The sequence below is a fragment of the Atractosteus spatula genome, chromosome 26 (genome assembly GCF_055471065.1).
Source record: "Atractosteus spatula isolate fAtrSpa1 chromosome 26, fAtrSpa1.hap1, whole genome shotgun sequence".
NCBI classification, from domain to species: Eukaryota; Metazoa; Chordata; class Actinopteri; order Semionotiformes; family Lepisosteidae; genus Atractosteus; species Atractosteus spatula.
Window position 1 is genome coordinate 9,950,243 of NC_142731.1, and position 23,811 is coordinate 9,974,053.

The 23,811-nt window shown below is 53.4% G+C and overlaps 1 protein-coding gene across 2 annotated transcripts; it reads right to left on the reverse strand.

Annotated features, from left to right (window-relative positions):
• Positions 1–616: 616 nt before the first annotated feature.
• Positions 617–13,003, reverse strand: nr1d1 (nuclear receptor subfamily 1, group d, member 1). Of its 2 annotated transcripts, none has more exons than XM_088906210.1 (8): positions 12,626–13,003; positions 8,046–8,309; positions 7,397–7,485; positions 6,038–6,182; positions 4,412–5,106; positions 3,395–3,580; positions 2,709–2,919; positions 617–1,970 (listed from the first exon to the last, which is right to left on the reverse strand). In XM_088906210.1, exons 1-8 carry the CDS (start codon positions 12,681–12,683, stop codon positions 1,774–1,776), a joined length of 1,845 nt encoding a protein of 614 aa, XP_088762336.1. In that variant the 5' UTR covers positions 12,684–13,003; the 3' UTR covers positions 617–1,773. The 2 variants fall into 2 exon arrangements, with proteins under 2 accessions (XP_088762336.1, XP_088762337.1); XM_088906211.1 differs by lacking the exon at positions 12,626–13,003 and adding an exon at positions 11,475–11,551.
• Positions 13,004–23,811: the final 10,808 nt, after the last annotated feature.

The following is a 23,811-nucleotide window of genomic DNA, read 5'->3' on the forward strand; positions in this document are numbered from 1 at the left end:
TGCTCCTTGCTAGCTTTTCTTTCTTCCAGTGAAGCTACCTTTTAAGGCAGTATATAAAACAGCTCCACCCTGGATGGGACGCCAATCCATCGCAGGGTCACACAAACACAGACAAGCGCACGTGTGAAACTGGAGAGCCCAGAGGACACGCACACGAACACGGGGAGAACATGCAAACTCCACCCTGAATGCACTCCGGGAATTGAACCCAGGCCCCCAGTGTTGGGAGGCAGCCGTGCCCTCTAAAGTTTCCCCCTTAACCGAACTGGGGAGGCGGTTTTCCATCCACCATCTCTGCAGCGCTGGTGAGGAGAATGAATGTCTGCCGAGTGTCACCCTGGTGGGGCTGCACGGCAGCACGAGAGGAGCTGAGCCCCCTCCTGTATGTAAGGCATTGGGGTGTCCCTGGGGACGAAGAGCACTGAGCTAATACAAGGAAGGAACAGGTAAAGGTTTATTCCATGCTGAAAAGAGTTGAAAAGAAACAATGTTTTGGCTGTGGAGCCACTGTTGTGTTTCTTCTATTTTCAGTATGGAATAAACTAAAATAATTACTTATTATTTGGCACAGCAAGCAATAAAGCAGACCCATTGCTAGGAACAAACCCTGTCATCTGATATATAGCCCCTTTTTGGGGGTTCTGTTTTAATTCTTACATATACATTTTTTTTTAAAAAGGCATCCCTCCACACCATATTTACAACGAAGTAATATGTACATCCTAGCAACAAAAAATCAGAATTACACATACATTAGAAAGCAGACTACAGATAACACGTCTGAATATTTTTAGTTTCTTTTCTCTCCTCCGACTTGTATTATAGAAATCTACATATAAACACACACTCTTATGTGATATGCAATGCAGTTTTTTTTCCTTTCCAAAAAATATATGGTACATCAATTTCAAACATCAGTATTTAGATATTTATACATATTTACAAGTATGTACAATGTAAAGTTATAGGGAAAAAGCATTTTTGTGTTTTAGTTATTTATATATATATATACACACACACTGTATAAACATCATTCATAGCATTTACATAACCATGCATTTACAATGTACTGGGACACAACAGCCTGTCAAAAGGTCCAGTAGTACAGACGCTGACAGGAATCGTTTCTTTTCCAGGGATCAAGGGACAAATCCTTTGTCAGCAACAAAGTTAGTGGAGAGGGCTTCCCATACTGTGGGGTATCTGCAGGGGGCAGTTTGTCCAGCTTTCCCAGAAGCTGACACCCTGTACCTTGATCCTGGGTCTTCCAGCAGTATTCAGTTTTCTGGCTTTTCTTCTTCCTGTGATGCTGCAAGACCTCCAGCGTTCAGTGTGTCAGTGTTCAGGTCAAGGCGCTGCTGGAGTGTTTTTAGTGTAAGCACCAAAGCACCTGGATCTTTTGGGGTGGATCATCAAGTGCCATCCTTCCTCCCTTTAAAAAATAAAGAGATGGCTCGCGATCTAACTCGAAACGTTGACTGTAGGCTCACGTGCAGGCTCTCGTTGAGCCTGGTTTCTGGAGAGCCGCTCTCTCCATTCCATTGCCAGTCCCTGGAGGGCCACAGGCGCTCGTGACGTCCTGCGGATTTGCCAGTCGAGGGCCGCGGCCCTCTAAAAGTATCGATAAAGTGGAATGAAAAGGCGCCGCCCCTCGCCCCTGCCCACCGCAAGCCAGAGAGTAAGTCGGTCATTGCGCCGTGATCTCCGCGGCTCGGCCCCGCGCCTGCGAGGAGGCTGGCTCTGTCCGGAAGTGGCTCTCCGGGGTCCCGGCGCTCAGGCGTCGATGCGGAAGGACAGCAGCTTCTCCGAGTGCATGTTGTTGAGCGTGCGCAGGTCCGGCAGCTTCAGGAGCAGCTTGGTGAAGCGGGACGCGTCTCCCGGGCAGCTCTTGGTCACCAGGGTGCGGAGCGCGCGGATCAGGGACTCCTGCAGCAGCTCCACGGAGTTCACGTTCTCGATCCCGGAGCGATCTGGGGGCGGAGGGCAGAGCCGTCAGTGTGTGGTGGCGCTGTCCTGCACTACAACATGCCCCCATTCCAGTAGTTTGCTCCCGTACAAAAGCAGGACTGCGCTACAGTGGAGTTACACAGTTACTCCTGGAGTTTGACCTGCCTGTCTGCTTATCCTTGTGGATCTGTACTAAGTGGCAAGTAGGTGTCAAAATCACACAGCACACAGGTGACCAGTACGAGACTACAAACAAGGCATCCCAGAGGCGTAACGTCCTAACCACCCAGGACAACCCAGACTCTTGCCAGGTCTTCAACTCTTAATGCCTACAAAGGCCAGAATAAGGTAAAGCCACCATCTGAACTAAATAAAATCTAACCAGCGGTTAAATCTCTCTGTCTGCCAACCTGGATGCCACAAAATTAATGGGCACCTGTCCCCCTATGCCAAACTGTACCCACTGACCAGAAGAAGCCGTTTTTAACCCAGGGATACTTCACTCAGGAGATCAGCGTTCCCTAGGAACTTGTGCAGGAGACAGGAGGACACAAAACTTAAAGCATCCTTATCATCCATAAGCATGATCTGGACAAGGACCTCTCACCTGGCACATGCTTTGGCATAAGTTTTGTGTCCTCCTGTCTCCTCCTGTCTGGTGCTCTGGTCTACCTGGAGCACCTCCACCGTGGGAGATAAGACAGACCGTGTCTGTCTGAACCTGCCCCAGCCAGCCTGCCTGCCTGTGTGGCAACCCTCACCTGCAGAGACCAGCACAACCGCGGTAAAGAGCCCCAGCTCCTCGGCGGAGAGCTCCAGGCTGCCGAGTTTCTCGCTGAAGTCGAACATGGCGCCCAGGAGTTCCCCCATGCCCATCCCGCGCAGGGCCTCTAGGCTGTAAGTGGCGCCGGAGATGAAGGTGACGGTCTGCTCCTTCACGTCGAAGAGCGAGGCAAAGCGCACCATCAGGACCTGCCAGGGGGCGCCGGAGAGCACAGTGAGCGCACTGGGGGCAGAAATGCCAGCCTGTCCGCACAGCTGGATTTTAACAGACGGCTGCTTTGCTGTTTTATTAATGCCCAGTTACTCCTTACACAGGTAACTTGTAATTGTAATGCAATACTTTTTAAAAGTAAATCCTGTCCCCACCACCGCCTGTATGAGCACTTATCTGTGTTGCGCTTGTTAAATTAAACCCAGACACAAAGTGCACCAAGACAAACTGGTAATATTGCTAAATAATGAACGATGCAAACTCTGGTCAAATGGGTCTTGTGTATTTTGGCCTTGCAGGTCACAGAGGGAGGCTAATCAGGGCTTCTGAAGAGCTGTGGTGCCCAGTTTGTTGTCAGGGTGGGTGTGTGTGCGCGCGCGCTGGGTGTTCATTCTAATGTGGCGGGTCTCCGTGGCGAAGTAGCCCCAATGGCTGCCCCCCGGGGTGCCCTACCTCGAAGGTCCCGGCTTTGAGCAGGGTGACCTGGTCGTGCTGGGACAGCTCCCGGAAGCCGGGGATGTGCTTGGCGAACTCGACCACCTCGCGCACTGCCGGGGTGAAGCTGAGGGAGAATTCCTCCCAGATCTCCTGCGCCGACTTGCTGGGGTCCCCGTGGGGGTGCATGTTCATGGGGCAGGCCTGCGGGGAGCACAGAGCGTCAAAGAGCCTGGATGGTAACAACCACGCGCGCACACACACACACACACACACACACACACACACACACACACACACACACACTTGCACGTCAGCTTGTGGACTAGAGCCCCCTCAGCTTCTCCGAGCAGGGGTGTGTGTTCCTGATTGACCACAGGCTGCAGGTGGGGAGTGTTTCCCCTCCTCCCTGTCTGTGGGGCTCCCTGACCCTACTGATCTGCATCACCTGTATCACCAGCAAAGCAGCTGTCTGTTTGAACAGAATTATACGACTTTTGTGTACTGTTCTGTTCTGGTTTGTTCTTTGTATGTTCTGTGAGTAACTCTTCTTAGTGCACTTCTCACTGTACTGATTGTATTGTATGTATTGTATTATTATTATTGAATCATTCGTTACACTGTGTCTGTGTTAAGCTGCTGTTGCACTGCAATTTCCCTCACAGGATCAATAAAGTATCTATCTATCCCGTGAGCCATCAAGCCAGAGCCGAAAAGTTCTCTTTCTGAAAGGGGTTTCACCTGGACAGCATGAAAATGTCTTTTTCCCTGAAACGGAGACGGCTCCTTTCTGACCGTGCTGTTGCTGCGGCTTGTGAAAAACACTGTATTGAAATGAGTCAGTACTGAGAGGTCTGTTTCAATGCCTTGCAGCAACACTCCTGCCAAGGTCTCCCGGATCACACAGAGATCCGGGTTCCTTCTGTTTCCTTAATCTTTTACCGACGCCATCTGCCGCTCCTGCAGTGTCTGGTTTCATTCAGTCGTGGAGCTTGACGGATCAAGTGGCTGTGAAGTGTGAGGTCGACAACTCACCAGCAGGACATCAGGGCGACTCTTCCAAGGGCAGTTCTGCCCCTGCAGGCCGTTGGCTGGCACGCGGTTGGGCTCCTCCCCGTGGGCATGGGGCGCGGCGGGCACAAACAGGTTGCTGTGGCAGAGCCGGTGCCCGTTGGCGTTGTTCTGGTGGGGGAAGGCGTGGCCGTGCCCGTTGGCGTAGGGCCCGGCGGAGAGCAGGTGGCACCCGTTCTTCGGCGGGCCGGCGTAGCCGTTGCGGGCCAGCACGTTGTTGTCGTGGTGATAGATGGTGTTCAGCCCGTTCAGCTGGTACCCGCTGGAGCACAGGTTGGCCTCCCAGTTGTCCAGCCCCCTGCCCTCCCCGCTGTGCAGCCGCGGGCCGGGCGGGGCCAGCTTGTCGTGGGCGTAGACGAAGGTCTCGCGGTGCGCCCGGGCGACCACGTCGATGGTGTGGTCCACGCCGGGACTGGGGCAGGGGGGCGGCAGGGCGGGCGCGGGCGCGGGCAGGGGCAGGGGGCTCTGCGAGAGCGGGGGCAGGGGCGTGGGGGTGGGCGGCTGTGCCGGGAGCTGCGGCGCGGCCTGGACGGGCAGTGCCAGGGGGGGCAGCTGGAGCTCGCTCTGCAGCTGGTTGTTCACCATGTTGTTCATGGCGCTCTGCATCTCCGCCAGCATCCGCTGCTTCTCCCTCTTGGGGATCCGGCCGAACCGCACAGCTGCACAAACACAGGGGCACAGGGGGGTCACTCGCTGGCACTGACCGCTGCACAGGGGGGTCACTCGCCGGCACTGACCGCTGCACAGGGGGGTCACTCGCTGGCACTGACCGCTGCTCAGTGGGGTCACTCACTACCACTGACCGCTGCACAGGAGTCACCCGCCAGCAATGACCGCTGCACAGGGTATTCACTCGCCAGCACTGACCGCTGCACAGGAGGGTCACTCGCCAGCACTGACCACTGCACAGGAGGGTCACTCGCTGGCACTGACCGCTGCTCAGTGGGGTCACTCACTACCACTGACCACTGCACAGGAGGGTCACTCGCTAGCACTGACCGCTGCACAGGAGGGTCACTCGCCAGCACTGACCGCTGCTCAGGAGGGTCACTCACTACCACTGACCGCTGCACAGGAGGGTCACTCGCCAGCACTGACCGCTGCACAGGAGGGTCACTCACCAGCACTGACCGCTGCACAGGGTATTCACTCGCCAGCACTGACCACTGCACATGAGGGTCACTCGCCAGCACTGACCGCTGCACAGGGGGGTCACTCGCCAGCACTGACCGCTGCTCAGTGGGGTCACTCGCCAGCACTGACCGCTGCACAGGGGGGTCACTCGCCAGCACTGACCGCTGCTCAGTGGGGTCACTCGCCAGCACTGACAGCTGCACAGGAGGGTCACTCGCCAGCACTGACCGCTGCTCAGTGGGGTCACTCGCCAGCACTGACCGCTGCACAGGGGGGTCACCCACTAGCACTGACCGCTGCACAGGGGGGTCACTCGCCAGCACTGACCGCTGCACAGGGGGGTCACTCGCTAACACTGACCGCTGCTCCCAGGAGGAGCTCCTGGGATCAGCGAAGCAGGCGGGACGGGCGGAGTGGCCCCTGGTACGGGCGCGGGCGCGGCAGGGGGCCACTCACCGTCCCGGGACATGCCCACGGAGAGACACTTCTTGAAGCGGCACTGCTGGCAGCGGTTGCGGTTGATTCTCGCGATGCAGCAGCTCTCGTTCTTCAGGCACTTCTTGTACTGGATGTTCTGCTGGATGCTGCGCCGGAAGAAGCCCTGCAGGCAGGGGGCAGCAGAGAGGGGGGTTAGAGAGGAGAGGGGGGCCGAGACCGACAGGCAGGGAGACAGAGGTGCCCCTGCAGGGCGTGGCTGAGCCCCGGGGGCACGTGGGGGGGGTGTACAGGGAGTTGAGTTTGGGGTGTACAGTGTGTGGGGAGGTGTACAGGGAGTTGAGTTTGGGGTGTACAGTGTGTGTGGGGGTGTCAGGTTGAGATTGGGGTGTACAGTGTGTGGGGAGGTGTACAGGTTGAGTTTGGGGTGTACAGTGTGTGGGGGGTGTACAGGGAGTTGAGATTGGGGTGTACAGTGTGTGTGGGGAGGTGTACAGGTTGAGTTTGGGGTGTACAGTGTGGGGGGGGATGGTCAGGTTGAGTTTGGGGTGTGCAGTGTGTGTGGGGAGGTGTACAGGTTGAGTTTGGGGTGTACAGTGTGTGTGGGGAGGTGTACAGGTTGAGTTTGGGGTGTACAGTGTGGGGGGGGGTGGTCAGGTTGAGTTTGGGGTGTGCAGTGTGTGTGGGGAGGTGTACAGGTTGAGTTTGGGGTGTACAGTGTGGGGGGGGGTGTACAGTGTGTGGGGAGGTGTACAGGTTGAGTTTGGGGTGTACAGTGTGGGGGGGGGTGTACAGTGTGTGGGGAGGTGTACAGGTTGAGTTTGGGGTGTGCAGTGTGTGTGGGGGTGGTCTGGTTGAGTTTGGGGTGTAAAGTGTGTGGGGGGTGTACAGGGAGTTGAGTTTGGGGTGTACAGTGTGTGTGGGGGTGTCTGGTTGAGTTTGGGGTGTAAAGTGTGTGGGGTGTGTACAGGTTGAGTTTGGGGTGTGCAGTGTGTGTGGGGGTGGTCTGGTTGAGTTTGGGGTGTAAAGTGTGTGGGGGGTGTACAGGGAGTTGAGTTTGGGGTGTACAGTGTGTGTGGGGGTGTCTGGTTGAGTTTGGGGTGTAAAGTGTGTGGGGTGTGTACAGGTTGAGTTTGGGGTGTGCAGTGTGTGTGGGGGTGGTCTGGTTGAGTTTGGGGTGTAAAGTGTGTGGGGGGTGTACAGGGAGTTGAGATTGGGGTGTACAGTGTGTGTGGGGAGGTGTACAGGTTGAGTTTGGGGTGTACAGTGTTTGGGGGGGTGTACAGTGTGTGGGGAGGTGTACAGGTTGAGTTTGGGGTGTGCAGTGTGTGTGGGGGTGGTCAGGTTGAGTTTGGGGTGTAAAGTGTGTGGGGGGCTCACCTTGCAGCCCTCACAGGCATGGACTCCGTAGTGGAACCCCGAAGCCACGTCGCCACACACCTTGCAGAGCAGCACCATTCCGTTCAGCTCTGCAGGGGCAAACAGCAGCACAGGTCACCTCCGCCTCTGCAATACTGGGGTCACCCTCCCCCCTCTGCAATACTGGGGTCTCTCTCCCTCTGCAATACTGAGGTCACCCTCCCCCCTCTGCAATACTGGGGTCTCTCTCCCTCTGCAATACTGGGGTCACCCTCCCCCCTCTGCAATACAGAGTCACCTGCTCTGCAATACTGGGGTTACCCCCTCTCTGCAATACTGGGGTCACCCTCCCTCTGCAATACATAGTCACCTACTCTGCAATACTGGGGTCACCCACCCCCATCTGCAATACAGAGTCACCTACTCTGCAATACTGGGGTCACCCTCCCCCCTCTGCAATACTGGGGTCACCCTCCCCCCTCTGCAATACAGAGTCACCTACTCTGCAATACTGGGGTTACCCCCTCTCTGCAATACTGGGGTCACCCTCCCTCTGCAATACATAGTCACCTACTCTGCAATACTGGGGTCACCCACCCCCATCTGCAATACAGAGTCACCTACTCTGCAATACTGGGGTCACCCTTCCCCGGACCCTGGCTGTACTCACTGGTGATGCTGGCGCTGGCCTTGCTGGGGGAGGTGCGGGAGAGGCCCCCCTCGTCCCGGCCCAGCGGGGAGCCCCCTGACGCGGGGGAGCCCGAGTCCTCGCTGGAGCCAGGGTACGGGCGCGAGGAGTCCTGGGACAGCGAGCCGCCGGGGGAGGGCAGCGCCAGCGACTGGACGCTGCTGTTGGAGCAGTCGCTGTAGAGCGACACGGGGCTCGTCCGGCTCGGGGACCCCCCCGCGGGGCCGATGTAGGAGATGACCCCCCCTGGGGAGAGGGAGAGGGAGAGGAGGCGTCAGTCACAAGTCTGCTTTAGTCCAGGCGGGGAGCTGCGTCAGCATGCGTACTCTGCAAAGCAACAAGTAAGGTTTCTTCTGTATAAAATCTAGGTTTATTATTAATAGAATTCTCCTGCAGGTTTTGACTTCACCCCTCTCCACTTTGCACTTCCTGAGTGGCCTCTCTGCCACACTGCCTCCTCCCCTCTCCCAGCTTTTGATCTTCTGTGCTGTTTAATATTTACTGTCTGCCCCGTCTTTCTCACACCTGAAGAAGGCTCCACAGCCGAAACGTTGTTTTCTCTCTTCTCTTTTCAGCGTGGAACAAACCTGTTACTTGTTCCTTTACAAGCCTGCTTCTGAATCACAGAATATAGTGCAGTGCACCCCTGGAGACTGAAGCTCTTTCGTGATGGAAATTGGAGGTGTTTACTTTCACTGTGGTCTGAAATGAACTCATTCCTGTTGATTCTTTTTAACCCCCGACACATGAAAACAGCCTTGCAGCTCCCCCTTACTGCATTAGTGCCCCCTGCTGGGGGCTGCAGAAGAGAAGCCAAACCTGGCTGGGCACTAGGGCAGCCACGCACTACGGCAGCTTTCAGTGCTGCTTGTGGCCGCTGGGGACCATGCTGGATTCGGACAAAAGCCAGAACCATGCCTGGGGCGAGAAGGCAGGTCTCTCCCAGCCCCCTCTTGTGGGTTCTCAGAACCACGCTGCGCTGTTGCACACGGTCTGCGCAGACCTCTGAGCAGGGGACCGGGGGACATCATGCAGCAGCCGTTGTGAAAACTCTCATCTGCGCAGATCAGCAGGAGTTCCACCACACCAGAACTCTCGTTCACCAGCAGCTGACTGTTCTGTGATACTTCTCTGGTAAAAAAAAGTTCCTTAAATGTAGAGAATAAGCTGACTATAAGCTTGTAGACGTATAAGATTGATATTTAGTTTTTAGATTAGTAAACGTTAATAATAGTGAAGCCTATCCAGCTGTTTTCATGCTTTTAGTTATTGATTCCACATCATATCATATTATATTATTTAACTGAACTTAAAATGAATATGGTGCTAAGTGACAGAGTGGGCGGTGTTATGAACTAGTCTAGATTTATATGAATCACAAGACAGTGAGGTTTGTGCACAAGGAAACACAGGGACACGTTGTCTACAGCTTCTCCAGCGTCAGGAGGGGACAGGCTGTGGAATTTCCCTGCACTGCTGACACAATCACCGAGGGGACTGTATAGCAGCACCTGGGCCCCCCACCCATCAGGAGTGTCCTGGGCTGCGCGGAGCCAGGACTGTCCGCTCCTCTCGGTCCCGGGTCACGTGGCTCGGGGACAGGGCGAGGAGCGGCACGTGGCTGAACGGTGGGGTTGATACCCGAGACGGACGGCCTCGGCTGGGCTTAGACTAGCACGTCAGGGTTTCAGAAAGCGCGTTTCTGAATCCCCTGCGCACACTGTGAAGCCTGCGGTGCACCGCTCGCACGGGCAGACAAGCCCTGTTTCGGACGGGTCCCGCTGTTGGATAAACCTGCCGCACTTGCAGAATATCACATCGGTGAAAACCCCTGCTCCCCCCGGAGATATTCCACTGAATTTACACTGTGTGAAGCGAAACTGATTATTCAGCACTGCACCTTGTTTTTCTTTCAAATTACAACAACAACACTGCCTGCTGCCAACTTCTTAATCACAAGTACGCCATAAGAGGGTCATATGACTGCAGACCCACAATAAATATTTGCGTTTTTACCTGCAGATTGCCCCTGCTAATCACTAATCACTAACAGATCCACAGATCTACGCCCTTGGCACTGCTTTGAAAACAGGTTATAAAACTGCACAGAGGAATGAAAACAGCAGCCCCTGCCTCTCACCCCGGCCCTCACCATCATCTATTTTTTTAATTAAATGCTTACTTTTTATTCTTCTGTCGGCGCTCTGGGGTTTTATATGTAAGATATCTAATAGGGTGGATATTTTGAGCAATCAACTACAAAAGTCCATAATTCCTACATGTATAAAGCTAAATAAGAAAATAATTCGGTTAAACGTTTAATTAACTATTGATGTGAATGCAGGCCTAATGCCTTGTCTACAAAAAAAAAATGTTTTGTTTTGCTCGGTTTATTTTTACATCCTCGCTTAAAATCCCGCGTTTTCTAACAATTCACACCAAGAACACCGGCAGCGCGAAGGGAGGCGGTATTGTGAGTGGAGACCGAGCGTCGTGTTTTCTCCTCTCTCGTGTCTGTGGTCTCCGGCTGTGTCGCGCGCGGTGCCCACGGGCGCATTGCGTAATCCCCGGCGCGGGGAACAAAAGGTCACAGGGTCACTGTGTCAGGTGGAACCGCAGCGTCCACACGTGCGTCCTGCTTGCCGGCCACTGGCCCTGCAGAGCGGCGTCACGCCCGCATGATCCCGGGAGCAGGCAGGGAGCCCTACAGAGGATACAAACCCCTTACTGCGCGGGGCCAGAGGTGCTTTGCTGTAAATTTGTATTATATATATATTTTTTTGTATTATAAGTTTGAAATACACTGTGCACGTATGACGTACGCCTGTGTAAGTGCGCATGCCCTAAAGACCGCCGAGCTGTCTGCTTTCTGGTGCCATGATAGAACAGCTTGGCAATAAAGGCTTGGTTACCAGGCAACAGGTTTCTCTGTGAGACTTTTCAGCTGATTTAAATACACTAAAAGTCTACTGAGGAGCAAAGGCGCAATACCACGTGATACCAAGTGCCCCCCCCCCCCCCCGTGCTGTTGCCACGCTCGGCCACAGGGCCGGAGAAAGGGGTCACCACAGCCCGCGTGCGTGGGAGCTGCAGTGTGAATCAGCTGGAGTCACACCCCCGCTCCACGTGCGCCACCAAACCACAGGCTCCTCAACGAGACCGGCCCCCCTCCCCCCTTCCCAAACACATTGACACAGCTGTCTTCTGAGATCAGCCCGCTAGCCTGGGCTGCCGGAGAAAGCACAAGCGAAGTAAACGTCACCATAGACCCCCGTTATCGCAGAAAGCAATGGCTTAACAGTTTATTAGTAAATATAACAGGCATGGATATCTTCAAATCAAATAGGATTCAATCTGTGATCCGCTCCAACTGATTTTCCATATGTAAACGTTTATTAAAAAGCATACAACCTGCCAATCCGCCTATTTCTGCACAGTTCTTCGCTTCTAGGTTAATTTTTAATTAAACTTCCACTTTCTAGAGAGCCGGAGCCGCAGGTGCCCCGCCCTTTTCATGATATACTCCCGCAGGAACCAATCACCGAGCGCACGGACGCCTGACGTCACGCGCCGGCCCAGCCCTGTGGGCGGGGAGATGGTGGGGTGGATGACGTAATCTTATGTAATGAGCTAGCCGCCTGCCAATGGAGAGGAAGTAGGGCTCAGGATGAAAACAAAACGCACATGGCTAGCCTGCGCGAGCCATGTGAGGTTCAACAGGGCTTGGAACTCCGTACACCTGACTTTCACGTCCTGACCTAGATACAGAAACTGCTGGAAACGGAGATCCTTCACCTGTGTCGGCTCACTTTCCAGTCCTCACTGCACCCCGTTGTAAGACTGCCAGAGAAAGCGGACGAGGCGTTGGCGCACGGAATGATCGCTTTGCCTTGCTAGAGCGCTTTTCAGACCCAGCGTACACACAGGAGGGTACCCCAGCACCGGGCAGCTGAAGAGCGGCGGCTCTCCGTGCGGCAGGTGAAACGCAAAGATTAGCCGATCAATGTCGGTCATCACACCGCCTAGCCGGTTCGGTTCGGAATCACAAAGGCTGAGACCATCACCGCACATTCATGTGTCAGCAACCTTTACAGCTAACAGACGGTTTGTGCATAAAGACTTTCAGTTCTTTTTGCATTACTTTTATTATAAAACTGCAATCGCTCGCTATTGGGTTAATACATAAAACCGCGTGAAAGCTCTACAGCTCCTAAACACCGCTATTCTAGTTAGATCTCAATGCACGAATGAGTCAGGCGCTTATCAGAACTGCGCCCGTGTTCAACTGACCCCAAATCTCTGTGAGCACGGAAATATCTGCGGCCGGAATTTAGAATTAACACGATCCGTCAATCCAAAGGTTACTGTCCTCCGCCATTCGGATCTCCTGTATCCCCAAACCATAAACTCCAGTTTCAGGAAGACTTTCCTGTGACATGCGAGCAGTTCAAGAACAACACTACCGGAACAACACTAAGCCCCCTGAACGCAATCGGAGGCAAATGGAGAACTTTGAAATGAAAGAAGGTGTTAAACACGGCTTCACACACTCCGGTAATTACCTGTGTTGTTGTTATTCGTGTCCATGGTCGTTGTCATCTGAAAAGCCAGAAGAGTCATGCAGGTATGTGTGAACAAGCAGACACCCCTGAGCTTTGCTTTGGCTTCACGTTTCCTTGGCTGTTTCGGGTCAGATCTATGCGACACAGAATCTACCACAACTTTGCCATTTTGTAGCTGAGACTTGCAACTTGCAAAACGAATTAAAAAAGTGTTTTGTCTCGCAGGGCGGCTGACAGGAGAGCTGCGGCGCTTGAGCGCGGGGAAGGGAACTCTGCACAGGAGCTCGCTCGGGGAAGGCGGCGAGACGCGGCGTGCGCGGGTGCGGGCTCTCGCGCGGTCGGGGTGGCTCTGAGCCGCAGCGCTCGCGCCGGCCAGGTTTTGCTCAGCCTGCCCGCGTCCCCGGGAACGGCGCACGGCCCCGCGGCGCATGCGCGGCCCCGCCTCCCCGTCGCTGGAGCTGCCCCGCACGAGGCTGAAAACGGGACCATGTGACCCCGGGGAGTGCCTCGTGCCCCAGTGACACACTTTTTTCTGCGGCTCATTTCATTATTTATTTTTATTTCATCTTCGCGCACGTGGGGGGGAGGAGGTTGCGAGGACAGCGATGGGAATTGTAGTTTGTTACTGAATTCGTCTCTCCAAAAAATGATCGCAGATTTCTTAATAACAGGGAAGCCTTCATTCTTACAGCTCGGGATGTTGGATACACCGTATTTGCAGCGATGTGTGTTGCTTTATCGATTCCATTTGAGTGAGATTAGTAATAAATAATACATGTATTAATATATTAATGGCAATGAAGCAAAACTAACACGTTTTCCCTTCTTAAATTGTGACCTATAAGCTCCTGCACAGCTGACAAGCCGGCACAGAGGCTTGAAACGGAGGGCCCGGTCCTGTCGTGTAACTCAGATCTTAGTTCGTGAATTCAATGAATAATTGACATGAGTTAATTACAAAACTTCTAAACAGGTTCAGAAGTGTTTTTTTCAGTAATTGGACATTTAACGAAGGGGATGTGTCGCGTTATCTACTCGATAACACAGGGGATCGGGAGCCTATCCTGGCAGGATACACCCTGGGCAGGACGCCAGTCCATCAGAGGGCAGATACAGACCAGGGCCAGTTTTCCCAGAAGCCAGTTAACCCACCAGCGTGTCTTGGGACTGTGGGAGGAAACTGGAGCACCCGGAGGAAACCCACGTGAACACACGGAGAACATACAGACTCCACGCACACAGCCCCCCCGGGAATTGAACCCGGCGCCCCAGTGCCACGAGGCAGCAATGCTGACCGCAGTCGATAGATCACCTACAAATTAGACTTCAACAGTTATGATGGTTTCAAAACCGCACCAAGAGGAAAACTAAACCGCGTTCCAGACAGTTTGCTAAAGTTAATTGCCCTGTTATCAGACGTGTAGAATATCTTAGGGCTTTCTTTTTCTTTTAAGATCACTTTATTAGCAATATACATTTTCTTGCTAAGAAAAAAGGAGACGGTATTTAGGTCTGTGTCGTTGAAAATGTACACAGCAGTTCTGCATCACACCGACGGGAGAAGCGCGAGAAACAGAGCTGTGTGTCTCTCGGGGGAGGGGGGGAATAAACTCGGAAGGCGCTTATCCCCGCGAGGCTGGGATTATGGACAATCTGGCCGCTTTCGCTCGGCCTGGGAGCGTCCCGGCCGGGGTGTAGCTCCGCACACGTTCCTGGCGGCTTCGGGCGGCGGCGGGCGTGTCTGCCGGGACAATCGCAGGAGGCGTGCGGCCCACTTCGCTCGGGACATCCACACTTCAGGTGCGCTATTAATACCCCCAGGTGGGGGAAACTGGAGCTCATGCTCGCTGGGATGTCCTACATAAAGTCTGGTCAACCCAGGGCACTGGGGGGGGGGGTCAGTTGTCTGTTCCGCGCGAGCACGCACGGGGTTTTTAATAAGAGTCAAGACAGCAGCCTTAGCGAAAGAGAGCTCCCTCTTCCAGAGAGACCCTGTTTCTCCCCAGGCCAGGTGTTGATCGGGCCTTAGATGCTGTTTATTTTCACGCCAGATGTCCGACATCAAGCCCCGCAGCTTTCAAACGATTCTAAGCGCCGCTCCGCCTTCTGCATGCGAGTTGTTTGACGGAGGACAATAGCGACGAGGACTTTATTGTACCGATATAAAACACCTTGTCGTGCTTGACCTAAAAAGGGGAAATATGTCAGTTTTGTTGGCTTTCTATTTCCGATCTCATTCGGGCCCAGAATGCAGAACTAAGTGCTCCGTCTCACTGGCGCCGCTGCTGTGACCTGCTTTTACAGTCTCGCCTCCGCTCCTCCGCTATTTTCTCTCCTGTGCCGATTCCCAGCGGAGTTATCATACTGGTGAGCACTTAAAACACCGACATAAGCAGTGAGAGGCTGCCGGGAAGCACCAGCTCCCTCGAATACAGTTTAATTATAAAGCGAGCTTGACGGCAGCAGCTCTTATCACCCTGCAGCTCCCAGCTGGCAGCCCACTGGAGCCCCGCAGGTGTGAGCCTGGTCAGTACCTGGATGGGAGACTCCTGGGAAAAACTAAGGTTGCTGCTGGAAGAGGTGTTAGTGGGGCCAGCAGGGGGCGCTCTCCCTGCAGTCCATGTGGGTCCTAATGCCCCACTATAGTGACGGGGACACTATACTGTAAACAGGCGCCGTCCTTCGGATGAGAGGTAAAACCGAGGTCCTGACTCTCTGTGGTCATTAAACATCCCAGGACGTTTCTCGAAAAGAGCAGGGGTGTTACCCTGGTGTCCTGGTCCTTACCAAGCGCTATAGAAGTGTAAGGAATAATTATTATTATTATTATTATTATTATTAATCACGGAGGCCCTTCTCCTGACCGAGCTGTTTCCTGACCGCCCGCTCTCCGTGTCATTCCTCTGACACCTCCCGACCTCCGCCCCACATCCCGCCAAATAGATACCTGACAGAACCCCAGTCTGTCCTGACGAGGAGACAAGCCGCCGAGCCGGCTGCGCGCGGCTCGCGTGTTCCGGTATTCACAGTAAACAGCACAGTAACCTGTTGGCTCACATGTTTATTGTTCCACGGAAACAGAGCGTTCACGCGAGTCAGCGCTCTCTATACACGTGACCTGAGCGGCCGGGTTTATTACAGGCGATTATGTTTATCACCTCGCGTTACACATTAGCTTGTATCCTTTTACGACTTCCCCGTGCTTCTGTGGGGAACCGAGATCGTGTGTGTGTGTGTGCGGGGGTACAGCTTCAGAACCTGTTTTGCATGAAGATGAATCGACGCCACACGGAACTCTGAATGTCCTTGGTTTTTAATCATAATAATAACTGCTTACACTTGTATAGCGCTTCTCTACAGTAATGGGGATCCCCTCCACCCCCACCAGTGATGCGCCCGCAGCCAGTCGGGCTCTTCAGCTGTTCATTAAGTACTTTATTCAGCGCCTTGATGCAGCTGGTGGGTGTCCTGGTTTGAGGGTCCCAGAGTGAACTCGGGCTTCTTTCTGCTTGTGACCGTTTCTGGTATCTTTAACACTTGAAAGGGTTCCTGACATTTAAAAAGCACACGGTGTTCTGACTCGCAATCCTCCTGGCTCGGAGCTGCTATCTAACATAACATCACTTTATTGGCCCTAAACAATTTCTTACATTAGAAATTTGTCTATTCACAGACCCCAGCTTGCTCTCCATGAGACACACAGACAGGGAGAGAGAAGCTGGGGGTCAGAGCGCAGGGTCAGCCATTGTACAGCACCCCTGGAGCAGTTGGGGTTCAGGGCCTTGCGCAGGGGCCCAACGGAGTAGGATTCCTCTGCCGGCTTCGGGATTTGAACCGGCAACCCTCCAGCCACAGGCGCAGATCCTGAGCCATTTCCTGAAATAACCCGAAACGCCGTACCCGCTGATTTTCAGGAGCGGCGGGGCCGGGGGCAGCGGAAGACTGCAGAATGTGCAGCAGGTTGCTGGGGGGGAGGTTCAGCAGAAGTGGAGCAGCAACACTGTCTCTCTCCTCCTTCTCCCCCCTGTGTTTAAAAACCCTTCACGTTTCATCGTCACATTACCTACCCGGTTACCACGAGGAAGGGCGCCCGGGGGGCGGGGCCAGGGCCAGCCAGCCAGCCAATCAGCGCACCGCTCCGCAAATACAGACCGTGATGGCCGTGGTCGTGTTTCCGCTGGTGGTCTTTCTTTGATGGCTTTTATCTTCATGTAATTTGTCGATTAATGCAAAGAATGGGCTCTTGTGTGCAGTAACTACACGATGTTCCCTTTGATTGTTCTAAAACGCCGCATAATATTTAGATATATGTTCCTCAAGTGAGTTTATGTTTTTATAAACACCAACAGGTATTGTATAGTTTGTTTAAATGAGAAACACACTGGTGTGTCCTTATTAACATTATCCCGTGAGGTTAAACAACTGTGTGTGGTCATGCATTTATTTTTTACACGAAATTAAGGGCTAAACGACGTTGTTTTCCCCGTTTTAAGTCATATCCGCTTTCAGAAAAATAAATCGGTTGAGCGAAAAAAAAAGGGGGTGACTAGAGACAAACTGCTCCAGCTGAATGAACACCGGGTACAGTTGAGAAGCGTCCGAAGGGGCGAGCTGCCCCCTGCCGCCTGCGCGCGGTCTGCGGAGCGAGCGAGCTCGGGGCCCGTGGCCATCCTCGTGAGGGAATCCGCGAGCCCAGCCCGCGCCTCATCCTCCAGCATCCGCGTGCAGCACAACAGCAGCCTCGCTCTTGCCTCCAAATTACATAAACAGCGCCTTGCCAAGCACAAAGCATTTTATGGGAAACTGAGGTAAGAACGAATAATGAAACAGAGCTCACAGAAACCACGACAGAATCAATGTTTCCTGGCTTTCAGTGCCAATCGTGGGTGGAAAAAAACCCCCAAGAACAACAGGGACATCGTTGTGAATAAAAAGTAAATATCTTCAACCTTTCCGACACAGCCCCTAGACTGCTGGCGATCTCATTAGAGATACAAGTGCTTCTTTTTGCATCTGTGTTTTTGCATAACACAGAGACTCTTGAGGGGGTTGGGATATTTATGATAAAATAATTGCTGCAATGTTTGCATCGAGCAGGAATCCGCTTTGAATTGTCGCTTCGCGAAGCGCGGTTTCTGACGAAAGAGTTTGCCTTCTGCGGGTCTTGAGTGTGCCAGGGGCCATGGCGAAGTGGTGGCGCTCAGTAGTTATCGCCAGCCGGCAGAGCAGAAGACGCTCCAAGTGCTGACGGCGGACCGGCGGGAGGGACCTCCGCTCGAGAGGCGCCCCCCCGCAAAAGATCCCACACACGTGGAACTCGAGTCCGGAGAGCCGCGCGGGGCTGCCAGGTGGCGGCGAGTCTCGGCTGTGGGTCAGGGCGCGTGTTTTATTAGCCCGAAGGCGCCTTCTCCGAAATTGACTTTCACCCAGCGTGGAGTTTCAATGGGCCGGAGGAGGGAAGAGTAGTTCGAATATTTATGTTACCAGAAGTTCCTGCAAACACAGATACAGATTTGCACGCCAGGTCGGACGTGTATTCTCTTTAAATCTGCACTTGCACCCACTCCAATTCCAGAAACAGGGTTTTAATCCCCCCAGTGGGTTGTGTATATTGTATTATGTATTTGCCTTGTAATTTGCACTATATGCACTTGGCACTATGTGTATCCTGTCTACAATGTCTATATCAGTGTCCTGTCTGTCCTGCCTGTATTTGCAGCGTGGACGAGGAGGAGCGATAGTTCCTTCCACTGTATACTTGTATACTTGTATACGGCTGGAATGACGAATAAACGTGAACTTGAACTTGTGTGGGCATTCTGTTTTAATCATCGCGAGCAGGGCGCTGCGTCTGCACGCGCTGGCTGCGAAGGAACACGTGAATGTTTATTCCGCGCGTCACGCGTGTCACACCTGAAGAAGCTCCACAGCCGAACCGCTGTTTGTTTTCATTTCTTCCAGCGTAGAACAAACCTTTACTTGTTCTGTTTGATATACAGGGAGCAATGCAGAATGCACGTTGGTGCAGTCTCAGTTGCGTTGGCCTCGATCCCCTCTTGCACCGTGGTTTTAGCTTCTAAATCCGACTTCTCGCCTGGAAACCCAGCGGCGTTTAGGAAAAAATAACCGTGCGCTTATCGTACTATCTGCGGGGCTGACTGTCAGTATTGAGAACCCGAGCTGCTGACTGGACAACAGCAGTCCTGAGATATATACTATCTCCCAGTTCCTTGTTGCTCGCCTGAAAACGTGCATGTCTTAAAACGGATACAATACGCTCTTCCCTGTCATTGCAAAGGAAAACCAAAAAACGTGTTTTTATGGTCTGCTTGTGGCTCGGGTCTCCGCGTGCTGTACAGGCTCCGCCGCGCGCCTGAGAGTGAGTGGAATGTAGGTCACGTCGCGAGGCCGGACCGCTTGCGCTCCTAACCTACTGTCCGCGTGACTCCGAACGCGCCTCGGAGGGGAGGGGTGCGCTCACGCGCCTCAGACATGTCGGTCAGGGAAGTCGGCGTCGCCCTCTGTCTGCAAGGGCTAGCGGCGGCGGGGGAACCAAACCAAATCAGACAGTTTAGACAGCAGATCAGGTCAATACTGCGGCAAATGTGCTCTGGATTGCGTGCCCCGTGTACATATACTAACGATTTCATTTTTCAGTTCCACTTCCCGATCGGGCTGTTTTGGGGTGGAATTTGATGCAATTGACCCAATAATACATTCAGATCCGATCACTTTATCGGCCCTATACAATTTCTTGCATTAGGAATTGGTCTTTTCGCAGACCCCAGCTTGCGCTCCGTGAGACACACAGACAGGGAGAGAAGCTCCAATACCTGTCCGTTGAAGATTCAAAATAAACGTTTATTTTTTAAAAAACAAACAGGGGTGCAAACGATCCTTTGGATTCGCTGCCTGCTCTCTAATTCACCGTCACCGATGATGGCTGATCGTCGACTTAAAAGGGAGGAACACATAACATCACTCTGTCAGCCCTATACAATCTCTTCGTCTTTCCGCAGACCCCAGCTTGCTCTCCAGGAGACACAGACAGGAATTGATCATGACTGCTCATTCTGTAATATATTTCCGACTTTAAACCACATTGTTCTTTGTAGATCTATTTAGGTCCATGTCGGTCAGATGCATCAATTAATTTTACTACCCAAGTGTTTTTTTCCGAATTATCTCCCAGTCACAGTCACGAATCTGTTGATAAACGACTGTTTCGCTGCGTTTCATTGTGCAAATAGAGCAGATATAGTGGCAGCTCAGCGCCAAACAGTGGAAGTCACGTGAAAGACGGGCATTTGAAACAAAATCACGTGAGGCGTTGATTTATTGTGTGGGTTTTACTTCCACCAGAATTCTCTGTAAGTAATAAAAAAACTGACTGGAGCCAAGTGGCACTCGCGCAGCACCCGCGTGCCATGTGAGCGAGCCGCCAGGCGCTCGCCGCGCCGCCTGGCTCTGAGCGTGAGCGGGCGGTGACGTCACCCGCGGGCCTGCGGTGGCTGTGCGCGGTCACATGGCGCGTCCATGTGAGGGCCGTGTTGTAAACACTCCCGAGCGCTGTAGGTGCTGTGGTGCAGCGTGCACCGCCTTGAAACCGTGTCACTAGCGCTCTTTCACGGGACGTATCCGGTCCTTTTAAATCGAACAGGACCTCTAAAACTACTCATGCAAAACCTGCTGTTCTGAGCCAAAACCCGGCAGTTGTTGTGGCAAAGCGGTCGTAATTTGAAACACGTTGTCATCGGCGCTCATTTGCGTTTTGTTTTTACATATCGAGCAGTCCTGTTTCTGTTCCGAGGCTGCGTGTGTAGTTGGCCGGGGTTTGTAGGAAGCGTTCCGCGGGGAAAACAGTGCTGTTTCATAAACTCGTGTGATTCATTGGCAGAGCGGCAAATTAGAAAAGTGTGTCAGGATCGCTTCTGCAGAGTCCGGCGGTACGTGCATGTGACTCGTGAACTGAAATAACTGCAGCAGCACTTATCTGGATATTTAGAACATCCCTCGGCTTTTACCTGGAAACCTAGCGTCGCTTTTCGTACATAACCGAGCCCAGTCGACCAGTCCCCGACCTGTCTGTGAGCGTCTTGCGCTCTCTAGCGGACAGGACAGAGAACAGCCTCCTCTGTGTCGAGCCCTGCTTGTCGTGTCGATACCGCGCTGCGCGTTTTAGAACACCTGGTGACTCATGCGCGGCCATACAGCGGCTAGCCAGGTAAGCAAGTCGTGGACAAGTCCCGAAGTGCCACCTGGGGGTTCACATCGAAGTACACAATGAGTGGAAGGGGACTTTGAGAACATCACGTCAGCGCAAAAAAAACCAGACACGTGCTGGTCATATCGAGAAACGTTCACCTTATTCCGATTTCTTAAGTGATTAAGATGTTGGCAGAGTTGTATTTTATTCGAGAAATGTAGGATTTCGGGAAAGACTCCCAGTCCAGTAAAGCAGGGTTATTATGGATTCCCGCGAAGGGGGTCTTGGGGACCCTGTCGGACTCGAACTGTCTGATTGCACCCCAGATTGACGAGGGGCTCTGGCCGCCTCGCGGCGTGGAGCCCGAAGGAGAGAGGGGCAGCCGGCGCTCAGTCCAGCCCTGTACAACCTGTAAAGCGCTTTGAGTGGAGTGTCCAGAAAAGCGCTATATAAGTGTGAGCAGTTATTATTGATGTAAGAGAGGCCGCGGCCAGGCCAGGCCGTTGTGCGGTTAATTAGCTGTGTCGTGAAGGAAACTGGGACACCAGTGACACTCCTCGTCCCCTCTGGGCTCCTCCCCTCGCTGACCTGACCAGTTGAACGCTTCTCTCCGAGCCCTGCGGCGATCAGTGATTTGAAGACTTGTGCAGTGCCTACTGGAGTCCCGCACCTGGGTCCTAGCTTGACAAAAGTTTGCCAGTGGCGACATCAGCTCACAGCTGTCAGCCCCCTGGTGCTCAGCAGGTGTGAGCCTGGCCAGTACCTGGCTGGGAGACTCCTGGGAAAGCTGAGGCTGCTGCTGGAAGAGGTGTTAGTGGGGCCAGCAGGGGGCGCTCACCCTGCGGTCTGTGTGGGACCTTATGCCCCAGTATAGCGACGGGGACGCTATACTATAAAAAGGTACCATGCTTTGATAAGACGTAAAACCGAGGTCCTGACTCTCTGAGGTCATTAAAAATCACAGGATGTTTCTCGAAAAGAGTAGGGGTGGATGCTGCACACTGGTGGGGGTGGTGGAGGGGATCCCCATTACCTGTAAAGCGCTTTGAGTGGAGTGTACAGAAAAGCGCTATATAAATGTAAGCAATTATTATTATTATTAGGGGTGTTCCCCCGGCGTCCTGCCCACATTTCCCCCTGGCCCTTACCAATCAAGGCCTCCTAATAATCCCCATCTCTGAACTGGCTTCATCACTCTGCTCTCCTCCCCACTGAGAGCTGGTGTGTGGGGGGAGGGTACCGGCACATCATCCAGGTGGGGCTGCACACTGGTGGTGCTGGAGGGGATCCCCATTACCTGTAGAGCGCTTTGAGTGGAGTGTCCAGAAAAGAGCTACAGTATATGAGTGTAAGTAATTATTATTATATTATGATAAATGGCTCCGACCACCCCACCCTCCCATCGCCCCCGCGCTTCAGTCTATCGGCTGGGCTTCCAAGCCGGAGCGCGGCCGTGCGCATTGATCTCTGTCTCCCGCTCAGAGCTCCCGCTCTGCACTCAGGTGCGTCGGTATTCCGGGCGAGAAAAACAGCTCTTCTCCAGCGCCGGTCTCCCGGAAGGATTATTTCTTGAAACCAAAAGTTGGTCAAATTCCACTAACCTCATTTTCCCACCGGGGAATTCAAACATACACTCTTGGCGTACTGTTTAAATTCAAGTGTTATGTCACCTGTAAGAGCCGTCTGTCCCAGTGACGACACTAGTCGGGTGTCAAAACTACAAAAACACACAGCAGTACATTTCTCGGTTTAACACCGAGGTGTCTCTGGGCAACATACTTGTGTGGGTAAGGTCGATGTAATCGCTGTGGAGATCGTTTAAAAAAGTGCATTTGTCTTATAGTGCACTACCAACGCTGTAATAATGCTCGCTGGGCGTTCTGAGTGTGGTGCTATAAAACAACAACAACAACAACAGCAACATCATAATAATTAATTTATTATTATTATTATTACGATGTCTGGAAATAAAAGCTGTAGCTTTTTAAAGAGAGACTGCAGCAGATGACCTTACAGATAACTCCAAACCCAGAGACTTAGTGAAGGACCACTCGGAATCTGTTGACACTAAAGGCATGAAAGATATTTTAAGAAAACGGAACACATGTCCCCTGCAATCCCGCGCGATTTCAGTCTGTCTCCCGTGTGGACGTGTCACTGCTGGGACACTCTTCCAGGTGGCCCACGCACGGTGGCGGCACGCGTGGGACTGAGCGGGGAGACCAGACCCCCCCGCTGGAGACGGTGCTCTCGGCGGGACCGTGTGAGTCGGCGCGGTAATTCATTCATCGCCTTATCGTCTCACACAGCCCCCCCCCAGCCGACCCGCGCTCGCAGACGGGTGTCCGTACAGATGCCATGAAATCAAGCGGTAGCAGCCGCTCAGCCACCACGTATCTGCCACCATCTTACATCCTCTTGCCCTCCACTGCGCAGAAACCGAGACAAACGCGCGCCGCTGGGCGACCTGGGCGCTCAGCGTGTCGAAACCCCGAGAGCTTTGCGTGGGACCCTCAGGGCGCTGCGGGGACAGAGCCGCTCCAGACCGGACCACCGGGCGCGGTCCCTGCTGCTGCGTGTGGGACGACGCGGAGATATTTTTAAACAAGGTACGACAAGATTACAGTGAGCTCCGGCCGTTAGCTCCGTGCTCTTTTTCAGTTCCTTATTCTAGCTCCTTCTGTCTCATCTCCCCTTTTTTCCCACTCTTTCTTCCTGTCGCTCTAGTGGAAACTCCGCTGTCTCGCGCTTCTTCCCTTCCGTCCTTCGCTTCAGCCAGCGACCTGGCACGCGCGCGCCTTCTCGTTACTCCCCTTTAATCTCCGGTCGTTTAAAAAAAACAAAACGATCGGGGTAAAGAAAAAAAAAAACCCCCGCAGCGCGGCCGGGCTCCCTGACGTCACCGCCCCCCTCGCCTTTAACTCGGAAGCGGAGCCCCGGCGAGCTGCGCAGGCGCGCTGCGAGGCGCTTTAAACGAGTC

Bases quoted from the DNA above. Each gene is read 5' to 3' on its own strand.
- nr1d1 (XM_088906210.1), bottom strand. From the start codon at position 12,683: ATGACTCTTCTGGCTTTTCAGATGACAACGACCATGGACACGAATAAC. The intron at 7,486-8,045 runs GTGAGTACAGCC...TTGCCCCTGCAG, and splicing joins GGCCAGCGCCAGCATCACCA to AGCTGAACGGAATGGTGCTG. The intron at 1,971-2,708 runs GTGAGGGTTGCC...CTCCGCCCCCAG, and splicing joins GGTTGTGCTGGTCTCTGCAG to ATCGCTCCGGGATCGAGAAC.